The 17,081-nt window shown below is 53.4% G+C and overlaps 1 protein-coding gene across 1 annotated transcript in view; it reads left to right on the top strand.

Annotated features, from left to right (window-relative positions):
• LOC145339419 (SLIT-ROBO Rho GTPase-activating protein 3-like) overlaps positions 1-17,081 on the top strand; it is a 68,755-nt gene that overhangs the window by 47,928 nt on the left and 3,746 nt on the right. The window contains exons 16-22 of the mRNA XM_080183876.1: positions 294-425; positions 1,368-1,473; positions 4,257-4,484; positions 5,408-5,484; positions 6,810-6,996; positions 11,481-11,558; positions 12,887-13,057. Coding sequence (XP_080040002.1) covers positions 294-425; positions 1,368-1,473; positions 4,257-4,484; positions 5,408-5,484; positions 6,810-6,996; positions 11,481-11,558; positions 12,887-13,057 — 979 coding nt within the window. The remainder of the gene's footprint in view (positions 1-293; positions 426-1,367; positions 1,474-4,256; positions 4,485-5,407; positions 5,485-6,809; positions 6,997-11,480; positions 11,559-12,886; positions 13,058-17,081) is intronic.

Genomic DNA, 17,081 nt, shown 5'->3' on the forward strand with positions numbered 1-17,081 from the left:
CCTCCACCTCATTTCATTTCTTCCCTCATTCTCCCGTGGCACAGGCAGCAATCCTGAGATTACTACCTTCGCTTTTCTCTTCCTCAGCTGCCTACCCAGTTCCCTATAGTCCCTTTTCACGTGTAGTTACTCAGGGTCTGGTTTGGGGGTCTCAGTGTGTGTGTCGGGGGGGTAGTTCCTCGGGGTCTGGTTTGGGGGTCTCAGTGTGTGTGTGTGTTGGGGGGGTTCCTCAGGGTCTGGTTCGGGGATCCCCGCTCTCTCAGCTGCCCTGTTAGCCACTGTTTGCCCTCCAGGTGCTGATCCTCTGGACACAATGAACGAACACAACATTGACTCAGTCGCTGGAGTTCTGAAGCTGTATTTCCGGGGTCTCAGTAAACCCATCTTCCCCACAGAGTCCTTCAGCCAGTTTCTCAGCTGTGTCGGTAAGTGTCCGAACTCGAGACAGTCCCCTATCTACCCATCTACCCATTCCCCCCCACATTCACCCTCTCCAGTACCCCTCAAATCACCTGTTCCCCTGGTGTCCCTGTGCCGTGGGGCCCTTCCCCTGGTGTCCCTGTGCCGTGGGGCCTCCCCCTGGTGTCCCTGCACCGTGGGACCCTCCCCCTGGTGTCCCTGTGCCGTGGAGCCCTTCCCCTGGTGTCCCTGCACCATGGGACCCGCCCCCTGGTGTCCCTGTGCCGTGGAGCCCTTCCCCTGGTGTCCCTGCACCATGGGACCCGCCCCCTGGTGTCCCTGCACCGTGGGACCCTCCCCCTGGTGTCCCTGCGCCATGGGACCCTCCCCCTGGTGTCCCTGCACTGTGGGACCCTCCCCCTGGTGTCCCTGCACCGTGGGACCCTCCCCCTGGTGTCCCTGCACCATGGGACCCTCCCCCTGGTGTCCTTGCGCCGTGGGACCCTCCCCCTGGTGTTCCTGCACCGTGGGGCCCTCCCCCTGCTGCCCCTGCACCATGGGACCCGCCCCCTGGTGTCCCTGCACCGTGGGACCCTCCCCCTGGTGTCCCTGCGCCATGGGACCCTCCCCCTGGTGTCCCTGCACTGTGGGACCCTCCCCCTGGTGTCCCTGCACCGTGGGACCCTCCCCCTGGTGTCCCTGCACCATGGGACCCTCCCCCTGGTGTCCTTGCGCCGTGGGACCCTCCCCCCGGTGTTCCTGCACCGTGGGGCTCTCCCCCTGCTGCCCCTGCACCGTGGGGCCCTCCCCCTGCTGCCCCTGCACCGTGGGGCCCTCCCCCTGGTGTCCCTGCGCCGTGGGGCCCTCCCCCTGGTGTCCCTGCACCATGGGACCCTCTCCTTGGTGTCCCTGCATGGTGGGACTTTGCTAAGGCATTTATTTATTGACTCTCTCGCTCCTTGTTGCAGAGATGGAGAACATGGTGGAACGAGCCTACAAGATTAAGGAAGTGATGGCAACTCTCGAACCATCAGTTATTGTCGTCCTACGATACCTCTTTGCATTCTTAAATCAGTGAGTCTTGGGGGTGGTGGGGTGGGGTTCCAGGGGTATAGGGAGCAATAATCATAGATTCCCCACAGGATAGGAGGAAGCCATTCGGCCCATCGAGACTGCACCGACCACAATCCCACCAGACCCTATCTCCGTAACCACACATATTTACTCTGCTAGTCCCTCTGACACCAAGGGGCAATTTAGCACCGCCAATCCACCTAATTTGCATATCTTTGGACTGTGGGAGAAAACCGGAGCACCCGGAGGAAACCCACGCAGACACGAGGAGAATGTGCAGACTCCACACAGACAGTGACCCGAGGCCGGGAATCGAACCCGGGCCCCTGGTGCTGTGAGGCAGCAGCGCTTCGGGGCATAGTGCCCAGCGTGGGGACCCCTTCACTCAGCGCCCAGGGACCCCCGTCACTCTGTCCCTGGGGCCCGCCCTCACTCTACCCCTGGGGACCCCTTCACTCTGCCCCCTGGGTACTCCTTCACTTTGCCCCCCAGGTATCCCCTCACCCTGCCCCTGGGGAACCCTCACTCTGCCCCCGGGTACCCCCCTCACTCTGCCCCCAGGGACCCCCCTCACTCTGCCCCCGGGTACCCCCCCTCACTCTGCCCCCAGGGACCCCCCTCACTCTGTCCCCTGGTACCTCCTCACTCTGCCTCCAGGCACCCACCTCACTCTGCTCCCAGCGACCCCCTCACTCTGCCCCTGGCCCCCCCCTCACTCTGCCCCCGGGGACCCCCCCTCACTCTACCCCCGGGGACCCCCCCTCACTCTACCCCTGGGGACCCTCCCCCTCACTCTGCCCCCAGGGACCCCCCCCCTCACTCTGCCCCCAGGGACCCCCCCTCATTCTGCCCCCGAGGTCCCCCCTTCACTCTGTCCCTGGGGATCCCCTCACTCTGCCCCCAGGGACCCCCCCCTCACTCTGCCCCCAGGGACCCCCCCTCATTCTGCCCCCGAGGTCCCCCCTTCACTCTGCCCCCAGGGATCCCCTCACTCTGCCCTCACCCCACAACCCCCACTATGTGACAAACATGGCAATCCAGTCAGAGTTAATCTAAACCCTTCAACAAACTCTGGGATCCATCTTCAGCTGGGCACAGTGTCCAGTTCTGGACTCTGAACGACAGCAAGGGTGTTGAGGCCTCAGGGGAGGGGAGCGTACGGAAGGAGATTTACCCAGAGCGCTTCCAGGGGATGAGAGAACGTCAGTTTATGTTGGAGAGAAAGAGACTGGGAGAAGCTGGGATCGTTCCCCTCGGAGCGGGGAAGGTTAAGGGGGAGATTGAATCGAGGCAGCCGCTATCACGAGGGGGCCTCGATCGAGTGAATGAGGAGAAAGTGTTTCCCAGCGACAGGAGGGTGGGGGGGGGAGACACAGATTGAAGAGAATTGGTCAATGGACCAGAGGTGGGGGGAAGAGATGGGGAGAATTTTACTGAGACGGTGAGTTGTTGTGATCTGGAAGGTGCTGCCTGAGAGATTCATCCTCAGAAAGGGGGGGAGAGACTGGAGGGGGGGAATTCACAGAGAGATGGGGGAACAAGGGGGGAGATTGGGATTAATTGGACAGGTCTTTCACAGAGCCAGCAGCGTTACAATGGGCCGAATGGCCACCTCCTGTTCCTCACAATTTTCCTTCTTCAAAAATGTATTTACGAGATGTGAGCATCGCTGGCTAGACCCTACATTTACCCCCCCATCCCTAATTGCCCCTTGAGAGGGTGGTGGGTGAGCCGCCATCTTGAACCCACTGCAGTCTCCGTGTGGTGTAGGTACACCCATGGCGCTGTTAGGGAGGGAGTTCCAGGATTTTGACCCCAGCCACGGTGAAGGAACGGCCGATATATTTCCCAGTCGGGATGGTGAGTGACTCGGAGGGGAACCTCCAGGTGGGGGGTGTTCCCAGGTATCTGCTGCCCTTGTCCTTCTAGATGGTAGAGGTGGTGGGTTTGGAAGGTGCTGCCTAAGGAGCCTCGGTGAGTCGCTGCAGTGCATCTTGTAGATGGTACACATGGCTGTCACTGTGCGTCGGGGGTGGAGGGAGTGAGTGTTTGTGGTTAGTGTGTCGATCGAGTGGGGCTGTTTTGTCCTGGATGGTGTTGAGCTTCTTGAGTGTTGTTGGAGCCCCACTCATCCAGGCAAGTGGGGAGTATTCCATCACACTCCTGACTCAATCATAGAAACCCAATAGTGCAGAAGGAGGCTGATCGGCCCATCGAGACTGCACCAACAACAATCCTAACACAGCCCTATTCCTGTAACCACACATACTTACCCTACTAATCCCTCTAATTTACACATCCCTGGACACTAACGGGCAATTTAGCATGGCCCATCCCCCTAACCTGCACATTTTTGGACACTAAGGGACAATTTAGCATGGCCAACCCACTGAACCCTCACATCTTTAGAGTGTGGGGGGAAAACAGAGCACCCGGAGGAAACCCATGCAGACATGGGGAGAATGTGCAGACTCCACACAGACAGTGACCCAAGCCGGGAATCGATTCCGGGTCCCCGGTGCTGTCACACAGCAGTGCTAACCCACTGTGCCACCCATTGTGGATGGTGGACAGGCTTTCGGGGGAGTCAGGAGGTGGGTTACTCTCTGCCTCTTATCTGCTCTGGTAGAGGTTGGACAGGCTTTGAGGTGGGGGTGGAGTCAGGCAAGGATATTATTTATATTCACACTGTGATTGCCCAGGGACTGAGGGAAAAGAGCCATTCTGCCCCTCTATCTACGTTCTCAGCAGAGGTTCCATCGTTGTTCCATTTTGTCCTGCAGTCTCTCGAAGTACAGCGATGAGAATATGATGGACCCCCACAACCTGGCTGTCTGCTTCGGACCCACCCTGATTACAGTCCCTGAGGACCACGACCCCGTGTCCTGCCAAGCCCAGGTCAACGAGATAGTCAAGACCATCATCATTTATCACGACAAGATCTTCCCCCAGCAGCACGAGCTGCAGGGACCCCTCTATGAGAAATGCATGACGGAGGAGGGGGATTACTGGTGAGTGCTCAGTAAGGAACATACACTAGGAGACAGGCTACTCCAAGGTGCTGGGTACCAGGGGTCAGCACACCTACCCTTTCCCGAGGGAGCGCCGCACTGTGGGAGGGTCAGTGCTGAGGGAGCGCCGCACTGTGGGAGGGTCAGTGTTGAGGGAGTGCCGCACTGTGGGAGGGTCAGTGCTGAGTGAGTGCCGCACTGTGGGAGGGTTGGTGCCGAGGGAGCGCCACACTGTGGGAGGGTCAGCGCCGAGGGAGCACCGCACTGTGGGAGGGTCGGTGCCGAGGGAGCGCCGCACTGTGGGAGGGTCGGTGCTGAGGGAGCGCCGCACTGTGGGAGGGTCAGTGCCGAGGGAGCGCCGCACTGTGGGAGGGTCAGTGCTGAGGGAGCGCCGCACTGTGGGAGGGTCAGTGCTGAGGAAGCGCCGCACTGTGGGAGGGTCGGTGCCGAGGGAGCACCGCACTGTGGGAGGGTCAGTGCCGAGGGAGCGCCGCACTGTGGGAGGGTCGGCACCGAGGGAGCGCCGCACTGTGGGAGGGTCGGTGCTGAGGGAGCGCCGCACTGTGGGAGGGTCGGTGCTGAGGGAGCGCCGCACTGTGGGAGGGTCGGTGCTGAGGGAGCGCCGCACTGTGGGAGGGTCGGTGCTGAGGGAGCGCCGCACTGTGGGAGGGTCAGTGCCGAGGGAGCGCCGCACTGTGGGAGGGTCAGTGCCGAGGGAGCACCGCACTGTGGGAGGGTCAGTGCTGAGGGAGCGCCGCACTGTGGGAGGGTCAGTGCTGAGGGAGCGCCGCACTGTGGGAGGGTCAGTGCCGGCGGAGCGCCGCACTGTGGGAGGGTCAGTGCTGAGGGAGCGCCGCACTGTGGGAGGGTCAGGTAGCGTGTGACAGGATGAATTTGAATGAATGGACCTTTCTGTGTAACAGTGATGATCTGCAGGCTGAACCTGTCTTGGAGGAAGGTGAACAGGACTCACTCCTGGAGATACTCATCAGTGGGGATGGTATGTCTCTCTGTCCCTCTCTCTGTCTGTCTCTCCCAATCTCTCTCCCTCTCCCGCTCTCTCTCTCTATCTTTCTCTCTCTCTGTCTATGTCCTTCTCTCTGACTCTCTCTGTATCCTTCTCTCTATCCCCCTGTCTCTCTCTCTCTTTCTTTCTCTCCATCTCTTTCCCTCCATCTCTCTCTCTCTGTCTCTTTCTCTCTCTGTCTCTCTCTCCCTCCCTCTCTCTCTCTCTGTCTCTCTCTCTCTTTGTCTCCCTCTTTCTGTCCCTCCCTTTGTCCCTCTTTTTCTCTCTCTGTCTCTATCTCTCTGTCACTCTCTCTCTCTCGCTCTGTCTCTCTGTTTCACGTTGTCTCTCTGTGTCCCCCTCCCTCCCTGTCTCTCTCTCTCCCTTTCTCTCTCTCTCTCTCCCTTTCTCTCTCTCTCTCTCCCTGTCTCTCTCTGTCTCTCTCTCTGTCTCACTCTCTCTCTGTCTCTGTCTCACTCTCTCTCTGTCTCTGTCTCACTCTCTCTCTCTCTCCCTGTCTCTCTCTCTCCCTGTCTCTCTCTCTCTGTCTCACTCTCTCTCTGTCTCACTCTCTCTGTCTCTGTCTCACTCTCTCTCTGTCTCACTCTCTCTCTCTCTCTCTGTCTCACTCTCTCTCACTCTCTCACTCTCTCTCTCTGTCTCACTCTCACTCTCTCTCTGTCTCACTCTCACTCTCTCTGTCTCACTCTCACTCTCTCCCTGTCTCACTCTCTCTCTGTCTCACTCTCACTCTCTCTCTGTCTCACTCTCTCTCTCTCCCTGTCTCACTCTCTCTCTCTCCCTGTCTCACTCTCCCTCTGTCTCACTCTCTCTCACTCTCTCTCTGTCTCACTCTCTCTCACTCTCTCTCTGTCTCACTCTCTCTCACTCTCTCTCTCTCTCTCTCTCACTCTCTCTCACTTTCTCTCTGTCTCTCTCTCACTCTCTCTCTCTCCCTGTCTCACTCTCTCTCTGTCTCACTCTCACTCTCTCTCTGTCTCTCTCTCTCACTCTCTCTCACTTTCTCTCTGTCTCTCTCTCACTCTCTCTCTCTCCCTGTCTCACTCTCTCTCTGTCTCACTCTCACTCTCTCTCTGTCTCTCTCTCTCACTCTCTCTCACTTTCTCTCTGTCTCTCTCTCACTCACTCTCCCTCTGTCTCACTCTCTCTCACTCTCTCTCTCTCACTCTCTCTCACTCTCTCTCTCTCTCTCTCTCTCACTCACTCTCCCTCTGTCTCACTCTCTCTCACTCTCTCTCTCTCACTCTCTCTCACTCTCTCTCTGTCTCTCTCTCACTCTCTCTCTCTCTGTCTCACAGAGCCTCCGGAATGTGATCTCAGAGCGGTGGTGAGGTTTGATTACGCGGCCCGTTCAGATAAGGAGCTCTCTCTGCAGAAAGGAGACTTGGTCCTGCTCTTTGAGAAAATGTCTGGTGACTGGTGGAAAGGCCAGATTGGAGGGGTGAAGGGCCTCATCCCCCACAAATACATAGAGTTAATGGACAGGTGAGTAACCAGGAGAGGAGACGGAGTGGGACTGGTGTCTCCCCCAGGAGTGCTTTCGACATCCGAAGTGGGGGGGAAATCGCAGAGGAACAGAATCCTTCTCCATAACCATTATTCCAGGGATAGAGTGGAGGGGTGCCCTGGGATACACAGAAACTAGAAGCAGGAGGAGGCCATCCGGCCCTTCGAGCTGCTCCCCCATTCATTATGATCATGGCTGATCATCAAATTCAATATCCTGATCCCCCCGCTTCCCCCCCCTCCAATATCCCTCAATCGCTTTAGCCCCAAGAGCGATATCTAATTTCTTCCTGAAATCACACAACGTTTTGGTCTCAACTACTTTCTGTGGGAGTGAATTCCACACATTCCCCACCCTCTGGGTGAAGAAATTTCTCCTCACCTCAGTTCTAAAAGGTTTCCCCCTTATCCTCAAACTCTGACCCCTAGTTCTGGACTCCCCCCACCATCGGGAACATTCTTTCTGAATCTCTTCCTTCTGGTCTGACCCTGTTAGAATTTTATAAGTTTCTATGGGACCCCTTCGTTCTTCTTAACTTACTGCAGTGAATACAACCCTAACCGACTCAATCTCTCCATCTACGTCAGTCCTGCCATCCCCGGAATCAGTCTGCTTAACCTCTGCACTCCCTCGAGAGCAAGAACATCCTTCCTCAGATAAGGAGACCAAAATGGCACAGTGGCACAGTAGGGTGGCACAGTGGGTTAGCACTGCTACCTCACAGCGCCAGGGACCCCGGGTTCAATTCTCTGGGTCACTGTCTGTGCGGAGTCTGCACATTCTCCCCATGTCTGCATGGGTTTCCTCCGGGTGCTCCGGTTTCCTCTCTCAGTCTGAGACACGTGCTGGTTAGGGTGCATTGGCCATGCTAAATTCTCCCTCCGTGTACCCAAACAGGCGCCGGAGTGTGGCAACTAGGGGCTTTACACTGTAACTTCATCGCAGTGTTAATGTAAGCCTACTTGTGACACGAATAAATTAACATAGTCACTGCCTCTGTGGGACACAGGCGTCGCTGGCCAATGCTAATTGCCCATCCCTGTTGCCCGAGGGCAGCTGAGAGTCATAGAGGTTTACAGCATGGAAACAGGCCCTTCGGCCCAACTTGTCCATGCCGTCCAGTTTTTACCCCTAAGCTAGTCCCAATTGCCCACATTTGGCCCATATCCCTCTATACCCATCTTATCCAGTGTACCTGTCTAAATGCTTTTTAAAAAACAATATTGTCCCCACCTCTACTACTGCCTCTGGCAGCTTGTTCCAGACACTCACCACCCTCTGTGTGAAAAAATTGCCCCTCTGGACATTTTTTGTTTCTCTCCCCTCTCACCTTAAACCTATGCCCTCTAGTTTTAGACTCCCCAACCTTTGGGAAAAGATATTGACTATCTAACTGACCTGTGTCCCTCATTATTTTGTAGACCTCTATAAGATCACCCCTCAGTTTCCTACACACCAGAGGAAAGTCCCAGTCTATTCAGCCTCTCCTTGTAACTCAAACCATCAAGTTCCAGTAGCATCCTAGTAAATCTTTTCTGCACCCTTTCTAGTTTAATAATATGCTTTCTATAATAGAGTGACCAGAACTGTATATAGTATTCTAAATGTGGCCTTATCAATGTCTTGTACAACTCCAACTCCTGTATTCAGTGTTCTGACCAATGAATCCAAGCATGCCGAATGCCTTCTTCACCACTCTGTCCACCTGTGACTCCACTTTCAAGGAGCTATGAACCTGTAACCCTAGATCTCTTAGTTAATGATAGGGTGTTGGGGAGAGTTACAGAACAGAGTAAGTCCTGCACTGGTTCGATCGACCAAAATGCATCGCCTTACATTTATCTAAATTAAACTCCATCAGCCCATTGGCCCAGTTGACCAAGTTCTCCTTGCAATCTTAGATAACCTTCTTCACTGTCCACTATGCCATCAATCTTGGTGTCATCTGCAGACTTACTAACCATACCTCCTAAATTCTCATTCAAATTATTAATATAAATAATGCATAACTGAACCCAGCATCGATCTCTGAAGCAGACTGCTCTTCACAGGCCTCCAGTTTGAAAAACAACTCTCTACAACCACTCTCTGTCTTTTGTCATCAATCCAATTTTGTATCCAATTGGCTACTTCATTCTTTAACCTTCTGCAACAACCTACCATGTGGTACCTTGTCAAAGGCCTTGCTAAAGTCCATGTAGACAACATCAACTGCACTGCCCTCATCTACCTTCTTGGTTACCCCTTCAAAAAACTCAATCACATTCATGAGACATGATTTTCCACTCACAAAGCCATGCTGACTGTCCCTAATCAGTCCTTGCCTCTCTGAATGTTTGTCCATCTTGTCTCTCAGAACACCTTCTAACAACTTACCCACTACAGATGTCAGGCTTACTGGCCTGTAGTTCCCAGGCTTTTCCCTGCAGCCCTTTTTAAACAAAGGTACAACATTTGCCACTCTCCAACCTTCAGGCACCTCACCTGTGACTATCGATGATTCAAATATCTCGGCTAGGGGACCCGCAGTGTCTTGGGATAAACTACATCAGATCCCAGGGATTTATCTACCTTGATGCACTTTTGAGACTTCCAGCACCTCCTCCTCTGTAATATGTACACTCCTCAAGTCATCACTATTTATTTCCTCAAGTTCCCGAACATCCATGCATTTCTCAACAGTAAATACTGATGAGAAACATTCATTTAGGATCTCATCCATCTCTTGTGGATCCACATATGGATGCATCGATAAACGACTTTGGAGGAAAATGTAACTGGATTGATTAGTAAGTTTGCAGACAACACAAAGATTGGTGCATTTGCGGATAGCGATGAGGACCATCAAAGGATACAGCAGGATATAGATCAGTTGGAGACTTGGGTGGAGAGATGGCAGATGGAGTTTAATCCGGACAAATGTGAGATAATGCATTTTGGAAGGTCTAATACAGATAGGAAATATATGGTAAATGGCAGAGTATTGATAAGCAGAAGGATCTGGGTGTACAGGTACACAGGTCACTGAAAGTGGCAACACAGGTGGAGAAGGTAGTCAGGAAGGCATACGGCATGTTTGCCTTCATCAGCCGGGGCACTGAGTTTAAAAAATTGGCAAGTCATGTTGCAGCTTTATAGAACCTTAGTGAGGCCGCACTTAGAATATAATGTTCAATTCTGGTCGCCACACTACCAGAAGGATGTGGAGACTTTGGAGAGGGTACAGAAAAGATTTACCAGGATGTTGCCTGGTATGGAGGGCATTAGCTATGAGGAGAGGTTGGAGAAACTTGGTTTGTTCTCACTGGAACGACGGAGGTTGAGGGGAGACCTGATAGAAGTCTACAAGATTATGAGAGGCATGGACAGAGTGGATAGTCAGAAGCTTTTTCCCAGGGTGGAAGAGTCAATGACTAGGGGGGCAGGGGTTTAAGGTGTGAGGGGCAAGGTTTAAAGGAGATGGACGAGGCAGATTTTCTACACAGAGGGTGGTGGGTGCCTGGAACTTGTTGCCAGGAGAAGTAGTGGAAGTGGATACGATAGTGAGTTTTAAGGGGTGTTTAGACAAACACATGAATAGGATGGGAATAGAGGGATACGGTCCCCGGAAGGGTAGGGGGTTTTAGTTCAGTCAGGCAGCAAGGTCAGTGCAGGCTTGGAGGGGCCGAAGGGCCTGTTCCTGTGCTGGAATTTTCATTGTTCTTGACCTTGTTGGTCCTTAACTCTCTCTCTCTCCCTAGTTAACCTTTTGCCCTATATGTATTTGTAGAAGCTCTTTCAATTCTCCTTTGCCTTATCTGCCAAAACTATCTTATGTCCCCTTTTTTACCCTCCTGATTTCTCTCTTTACTCCAACAACCTCTGTACTGTTCAAGGGATCCACTTGATCCCAGCTGCCCATGCATGTCATTCTTCTTCTTAACCAGGGCCTCCATATCCCGGGTTATCCTTGGTTCCCTACTTCTAGCAGCCTTGCCCTTCACTCTAAGAGGAACCTGCTTAATCTGAACCCTGGTTAACACTCTATTGAAACCCTCCGACTTACCAGACGCCCCTTGGCCTGTCAACAGACTCCCCCAATCAACTTTTGAAAGTTCCTGTCTCGGACTATCAAACCACATTGCTGTGGCTCAGGAGTCAGACTGGGTAAGGATGGCAGATTTCCTTGCCTCAAGAAAACTGGGTGGGTTTTCCCAACAGTCCACAAAGGTTTCATGGTCATCAAGAGCTCTTAATTTCAGATATTGAATTCAAATTCCATCATCTGCCGTGGGGGGGATTCGAACCTGGTTTCCCAGAACATTAGCATTATAGTCTAGCAGTAATACCACAAGGCCATGGCGTTTATAGTTAGCATGCCACTCAAGCGGGGCTGCCTGGTCCTGGATGGTGTCGAACTTCTTGAGCCATCACCTCCCCTCACTGCCTCCTGACAGTAAACCTGATCTTCCCCTCTCTACAGCACTGACGGATTGCCCACGGCTCCCAACAATAGAGCGCAGGAAAGAAGACCCAGCGAGGGAGCAACAGATAGTAGCGGGTAAGGAGATTGAGGGAGCTTTACTCTGTATCTAACCCTGTGCTGTATCTGTCCTGGGAGTGTTTGATGGGGGGACAGTGTAGAGGGAGCTTTACTCTGTATCTAACCCCGTGCTGTACCTGTCCTGGGAGTGTTTGATCGGGGGACAGTGTAGAGGGAGCTTTACTCTGTATCTAACCCCGTGCTGTATCTGTCCTGGGAGTGTTTGATGGGGGGACAGTGTAGAGGGGGCTTTACTCTGTATCTAACCCCGTGCTGTACCTGTCCTGGGAGTGTTTGATGGGGGACAGTGTAGAGGGAGCTTTACTCTGTATCTAACCCTGTGCTGTACCTGTCCTGCGAGTGTTTGATGGGGGACAGTGTAGAGGGAGCTTTACTCTGTATCTAACCCCGTGCTGTCCCTGTCCTGGGAGTGTTTGATGGGGGGACAGTGTAGAGGGGGCTTTACTCTGTATCTAACCCCGTGCTGTACCTGTCCTGGGAGTGTTTGATGGGGGACAGTGTAGAGGGAGCTTTACTCTGTATCTAACCCCGTGCTGTACCTGTCCTGCGAGTGTTTGATGGGGGACAGTGTAGAGGGAGCTTTACTCTGTATCTAACCCCATGCTGTACCTGTCCTGCGAGTGTTTGATGGGGAACAGTGTAAAGAGAACTTTTCTCTGTATCTAAAACTGAACTGTACCTGTACTAGGAGTGTTTGATGGGGGACAGTGTAGAGGAAGTTTTACTTTGAATCTAACCCTGTGCTGTACCTGTCCTGGGAGTGTTTGATGGGGGACAGTGTAGAGGGAGCTTTACTCTGTATCTAACCCCATGCTGTACCTGTCCTGGGAGTGTTTGATGGGGGACAGTGTAGAGGGAGCTTTACTCTGTATCTAACCCCGTGCTGTACCTGTCCTGGGAGTGTTTGATGGGGACAGCGTAGAGGGAGCTTTACTCTGTATCTAACCCCGTGCTGTACCTGTCCTGGGAGTGTTTGTTGGGGGACAGTGTAGAGGGAGCTTTACTCTGTATCTAACCCTGTGCTGTACCTGTCCTGGGAGTGTTTGATGGGGGACAGTGTAGAGGAAGTTTTACTTTGAATCTAACCCTGTGCTGTACCTGTCCTGGGAGTGTTTGATGGTGGGACAGTGTAGAGGGAGCTTTACTCTGTATCTAACCCTGTGCTGTACCTGTCCTGGGAGTGTTTGATGGTGGGACAGTGTAGAGGGAGCTTTACTCTGTATCTAACCCTGTGCTGTACCTGTCCTGGGAGTGTTTGATGGTGGGACAGTGTAGAGGGAGCTTTACTCTGTATCTAATCCCGTGCTGTACCTGTTTGTGTTCAGGCTCGCGCTATTGAGTGACTCAGAGAGTGAGCCAGTGTTGAGGAAGAGGTGTGGGAGCAGTCCAGTGAGGAAGATATCGACTCTGTTCAGTGATGTTGGAGCGCGGATTCCCACCTGTCCCCCCAGTGCACAGAAGCTGCCACCAACTCGAACCCCCGCCCAGGAGGAGAGGTGAGGAGGGTCTTGCTGCTTTGTTCCTTTATGAGACGAGGCTGTCACTAGTCAGTCCCAGCGTTTATTGTATATTCCTAATTGCCCTTTGAGAAGGTGATGGGTGAGCTGCCTCCTTTAACTCGCTGCAGTCCCCGTATGGTGTAGGTACACTCATGGCACTGTTAGGGAGGGAGTTCCAGGATTTTGATCCCAGCCACAGTGAAGGAACGGCCAATATATTTCCCAGTCGGGATGGTGAGTGACTTGGAGGGAAACCTCCAGGTGGGGGGTGTTCCCCGGTATCTGCTGCCCTTGTCCTTCTAGGTGGTAGAGGTGGTGGGTTTGGAAGGTGCTGCCTAAGGAGCCTCGGTGAGTCGCTGCAGTGCATCTTGTAGATGGTACACACGGCTGTCACTGTGTGTCGGGGGTGGAGGGAGTGAGTGTTTGTGGTTAGTGTGTCGATCGAGCGGGGCTGCTTTGTCCTGGATGGTGTCGAGCTTCTCGAGTGTTGTTGGAGCCGCACCCATCCAGGCAAGTGGGGAGTATCCCATCACACTCCTGACTTGTGTCCTTGTAGATGGTGGACAGGCTTTGGGGGGAGTCAGGAGGTGAGTTACTCTCCACAGGATTCCCAGCCTCTGACCTGCTCTGGTAACCACAGTATTTATTTGGTAGGGTCCCAATTCAGTTTCTGGTCAATGCTAACCCCCAGGATGTTTATTTGAGGGAGGGGTGGTGGGTGAGGGGGAAATTCAGTGATGGTAACCCCCAGGATGTTGATAGTGGGGGGGATTCAGTGATGGTAACCCCCAGGATGTTGATAGTGGGGTGATTCAGTGATGGTAACCCCCAGGATGTTGATAGTGAGGGGATTCAGTGATGGTAACCTCCAGGATGTTGATAGTAGGGGGGATTCAGTGATGGTAACCTCCAGGATGTTGATAGTGGGGGGTTTAGTGACGGTCACTCCCAGGATGTTGATAGTGGGGGGATTCAGTGATGGTAACCCCCAGGATGTTGACAGTGGGGGGGTTCAGTGATGGTAACCCCCAGGATGTTGATAGTGGGGGGGTTCAGTGATGGTAACCCCCAGGATGTTGACAGTGGGGGGGTTCAGTGATGGTAACCCCCAGGATGTTGACAGTCGGGGTGTTCAGTGATGGTAACCCACAGGATGTTGACAGTGGGGGGGATTCAGTGATGGTAACCCCCAGGATGTTGATAGTGGGGGGGATTCAGTGATGGTAACCCCCAGGATGTTGATAGTGGGGGATTCAGTGATGGTAACACCCAGGATGTTGATAGTGGGGGGGATTCAGTGATGGTAACCCCCAGGATGTTGATAGTGGGGGATTCAGCGAGTGTAGGGTGTCGAAATTTGCTGATGACACCAAGATTGGGGGAAAGGCAAATTGTGCGGAGGGTGTGGAGAGTCTGCAGAAGGATCTAGATAGGCTGGGCGAATGGGCCAGGAAATGGCAAATGGAATTTAATGTTGGCAAGTGTGAGGTGGTCCACTTTGGTAGGAAGAATGGTAGGAAGGACTATTACTTACGTGGCGAAAAACTGCAGCAGGCGACAGTGCAGAGGGACCTCGGGGTCCTTGTGCATGAGTCGCAAAAACCCAGCCTGCAGGTGCAGCAGGTGGTCAGGAAGGCGAATGGGATGCTGGCCTTCATAGCGAGGGGGATTGAATATAAAAGTAGGGAGGTCTTGCTGCAGCTGTATAGGGCATTGGTGAGGCCGCAGCTGGAGTACTGTGTGCAGTTTTGGGCGCCGCACCTGCGCAAGGATATTTTGGCCTTGGAGGGAGTGCAGAGGAGGTTTACTAGGCTGATACCGGAGTTGAGGGGGTTGAGCTATGAGGAGAGGCTGAATAAACTAGGCTTGTACTCGTTAGAGTTTAGAAGAATGAGGGGAGATCTCATTGAGACGTATAAGATGATGAATGGGATGGATAGGATAGAGGTGGAAAGACTCTTCCCGCTCAAAAAAGACAGTAGGACTAGGGGGCACAGCCTCAAGATAAAGGGGGGGCAGTTCAGAACGGAGTTGAGGAGGAACTTCTTCACTCAAAGGGTGGTGAATCTCTGGAATTCTCTGCCCGTTGAAGTGGTGGAGGCTGCCTCGCTAAATATTTTTAAGAAGCGGGTTGATGGGTTTTTGATAAGAGAGGGGATTAAGGGTTATGGGGAGAGGGCGGGAAAGTGGAACTGAGCCACGACAGATCAGCCATGATCTTATTGAATGGCGGGGCAGGCTCGAAGGGCCAGATGGCCTACTCCTGCTCCTATTTCTTATGTTCTTATGTTCTTATGTTGATAGTGGGGGATTCAGTGATGGTAACACCCAGGATGTTGATAGTGGGGGGGATTCAGTGATGGTAACCCCCAGGATGTTGATAGTGGGGGGAGTTCAGTGATGGTAACACCATTGAATGTCAATGGGGAGGTGGTTAGACTCTCTCTGGTTGGAGATGGTCATTGCCTGGCACTGTGTGGGGTGAATGTCACTGCCACTTGTCAGCCCGAGCCTGGATATTGTCCGGATCTCGCTGCGTTTGGACACGGGCTGTTTCAGTATCTGAGGAGTGGGGAATGGTGTTGAACATTGTGTAATCATCAGCGAACATCCCCACTCCTGACCTTATGACGGAGGGAAGGTGATTGATGAAGCAGCTGAAGGTTGTTGGGCCTCGGACACTAACCCTGAGGGACTCCTGCAGTGATGTCCTGGAGCTGAGGTGACTGACCCTCCACAACCACAACCACCTTCCTATGGACCAGGTATGACTCCAAACAGGGGGGAGTTTGCCCCTGAGACCCATCGAGTCCAGTTTCACTCGGGCTCCCTTGATGCCACACTTGGTTGAATGTGACCCTGATGTTAAGGGCTGTCCCTCTCGCCTCACCCTCTGGAATTCAGCTCTTTGTCCATGTTTGAACCAAGGCTGGAATGAGGCCAGGAGCTGAGTGACCCTGGAGAAACCCAAACTGGGCGTCACTGAGCAGGTTATTACTGAGCAGGTTCTGTTTGATAGCGCTGTCGATAACCCCTTCCATCACTGCGCTGATGATCGAGGGTGGACTGACTGGGCGGTAATTGCCTGGGTTGGATTTGTCCTGTTTTGTGTGTACAGGACGTACCTGGGCAATTTTCCACATTGTTGGGTAGATGCCAGTGTTGTTACTGTTCTGGAAGAGCTTGGCCAGGGGAACGGCAAGTTCGGGAGTCTGCAGTACTGTTGCTGGAATGTTATCAGGGCCCATCGCCTTTGCAGCATCCCGTTCCTCCAGTTTCTTGATATCACACGGAGGGAATCGAATTGGCTGGAGACTGGCATCTGCTGGGGACCGCCAGAGGGGACCGAGATGGATCACCCACTCAGCACTTCCGACTGAAGATTGCTGCAAGTGTACAATCTTTCACACTGAGCTCGTCCATCACTGAGGGTGGGGATATTTGTGGAGCCTCCTCTGATGGTAATGGTTGAGTGGGGGGATATGCTGGGCAATGAGATTACAGATTGTGCTAGAGCTCGATTCCACTGCCCACAGCACCTCATGGATGCCCAGTCTGGAGATGCTAGATCGGTTTGAAGTTTGCCCCGTTTAGCACAGCGATAGTGCCACATAACACGATGGAGGTTATTCTCAATGTGAAGGCAGAACTTTGTCTCCACAAGGACTGTGCGGTGGTCACTCTTACCGATACTGTCATGGACAGATGCATCTGCAGCCGGCAGATTGGTCAGGATGAGGTCTGGTATGTTATTTCCTCTTGTTGGTTCCTTCACCACCTGCGGCAGATCCAGTCCAGCAGTTACATCCTTTAGAACCCGCCTAGATCGCTCAATAGTGCTGCGACCCAGTCACTCTTGGTGCTGGACATTGAAATCCCGCATCCAGTGTACATTCTGCACCTTTTCCACCCTCAGTACTTCCCCCAAGTATTATCCAACGTGGAGGAATACTGACTCATCAGCTCAAAGGAGGACGGTACGTGGTAACCAGTAAGAGGTTTCCTTGCCCCTGTCTAACCT

This window comes from Carcharhinus amblyrhynchos, unplaced genomic scaffold (genome assembly GCF_965287045.1).
Source record: "Carcharhinus amblyrhynchos unplaced genomic scaffold, sCarAmb.v2.hapA scaffold_455, whole genome shotgun sequence".
In the NCBI taxonomy this organism is placed as follows: domain Eukaryota; kingdom Metazoa; phylum Chordata; class Chondrichthyes; order Carcharhiniformes; family Carcharhinidae; genus Carcharhinus; species Carcharhinus amblyrhynchos.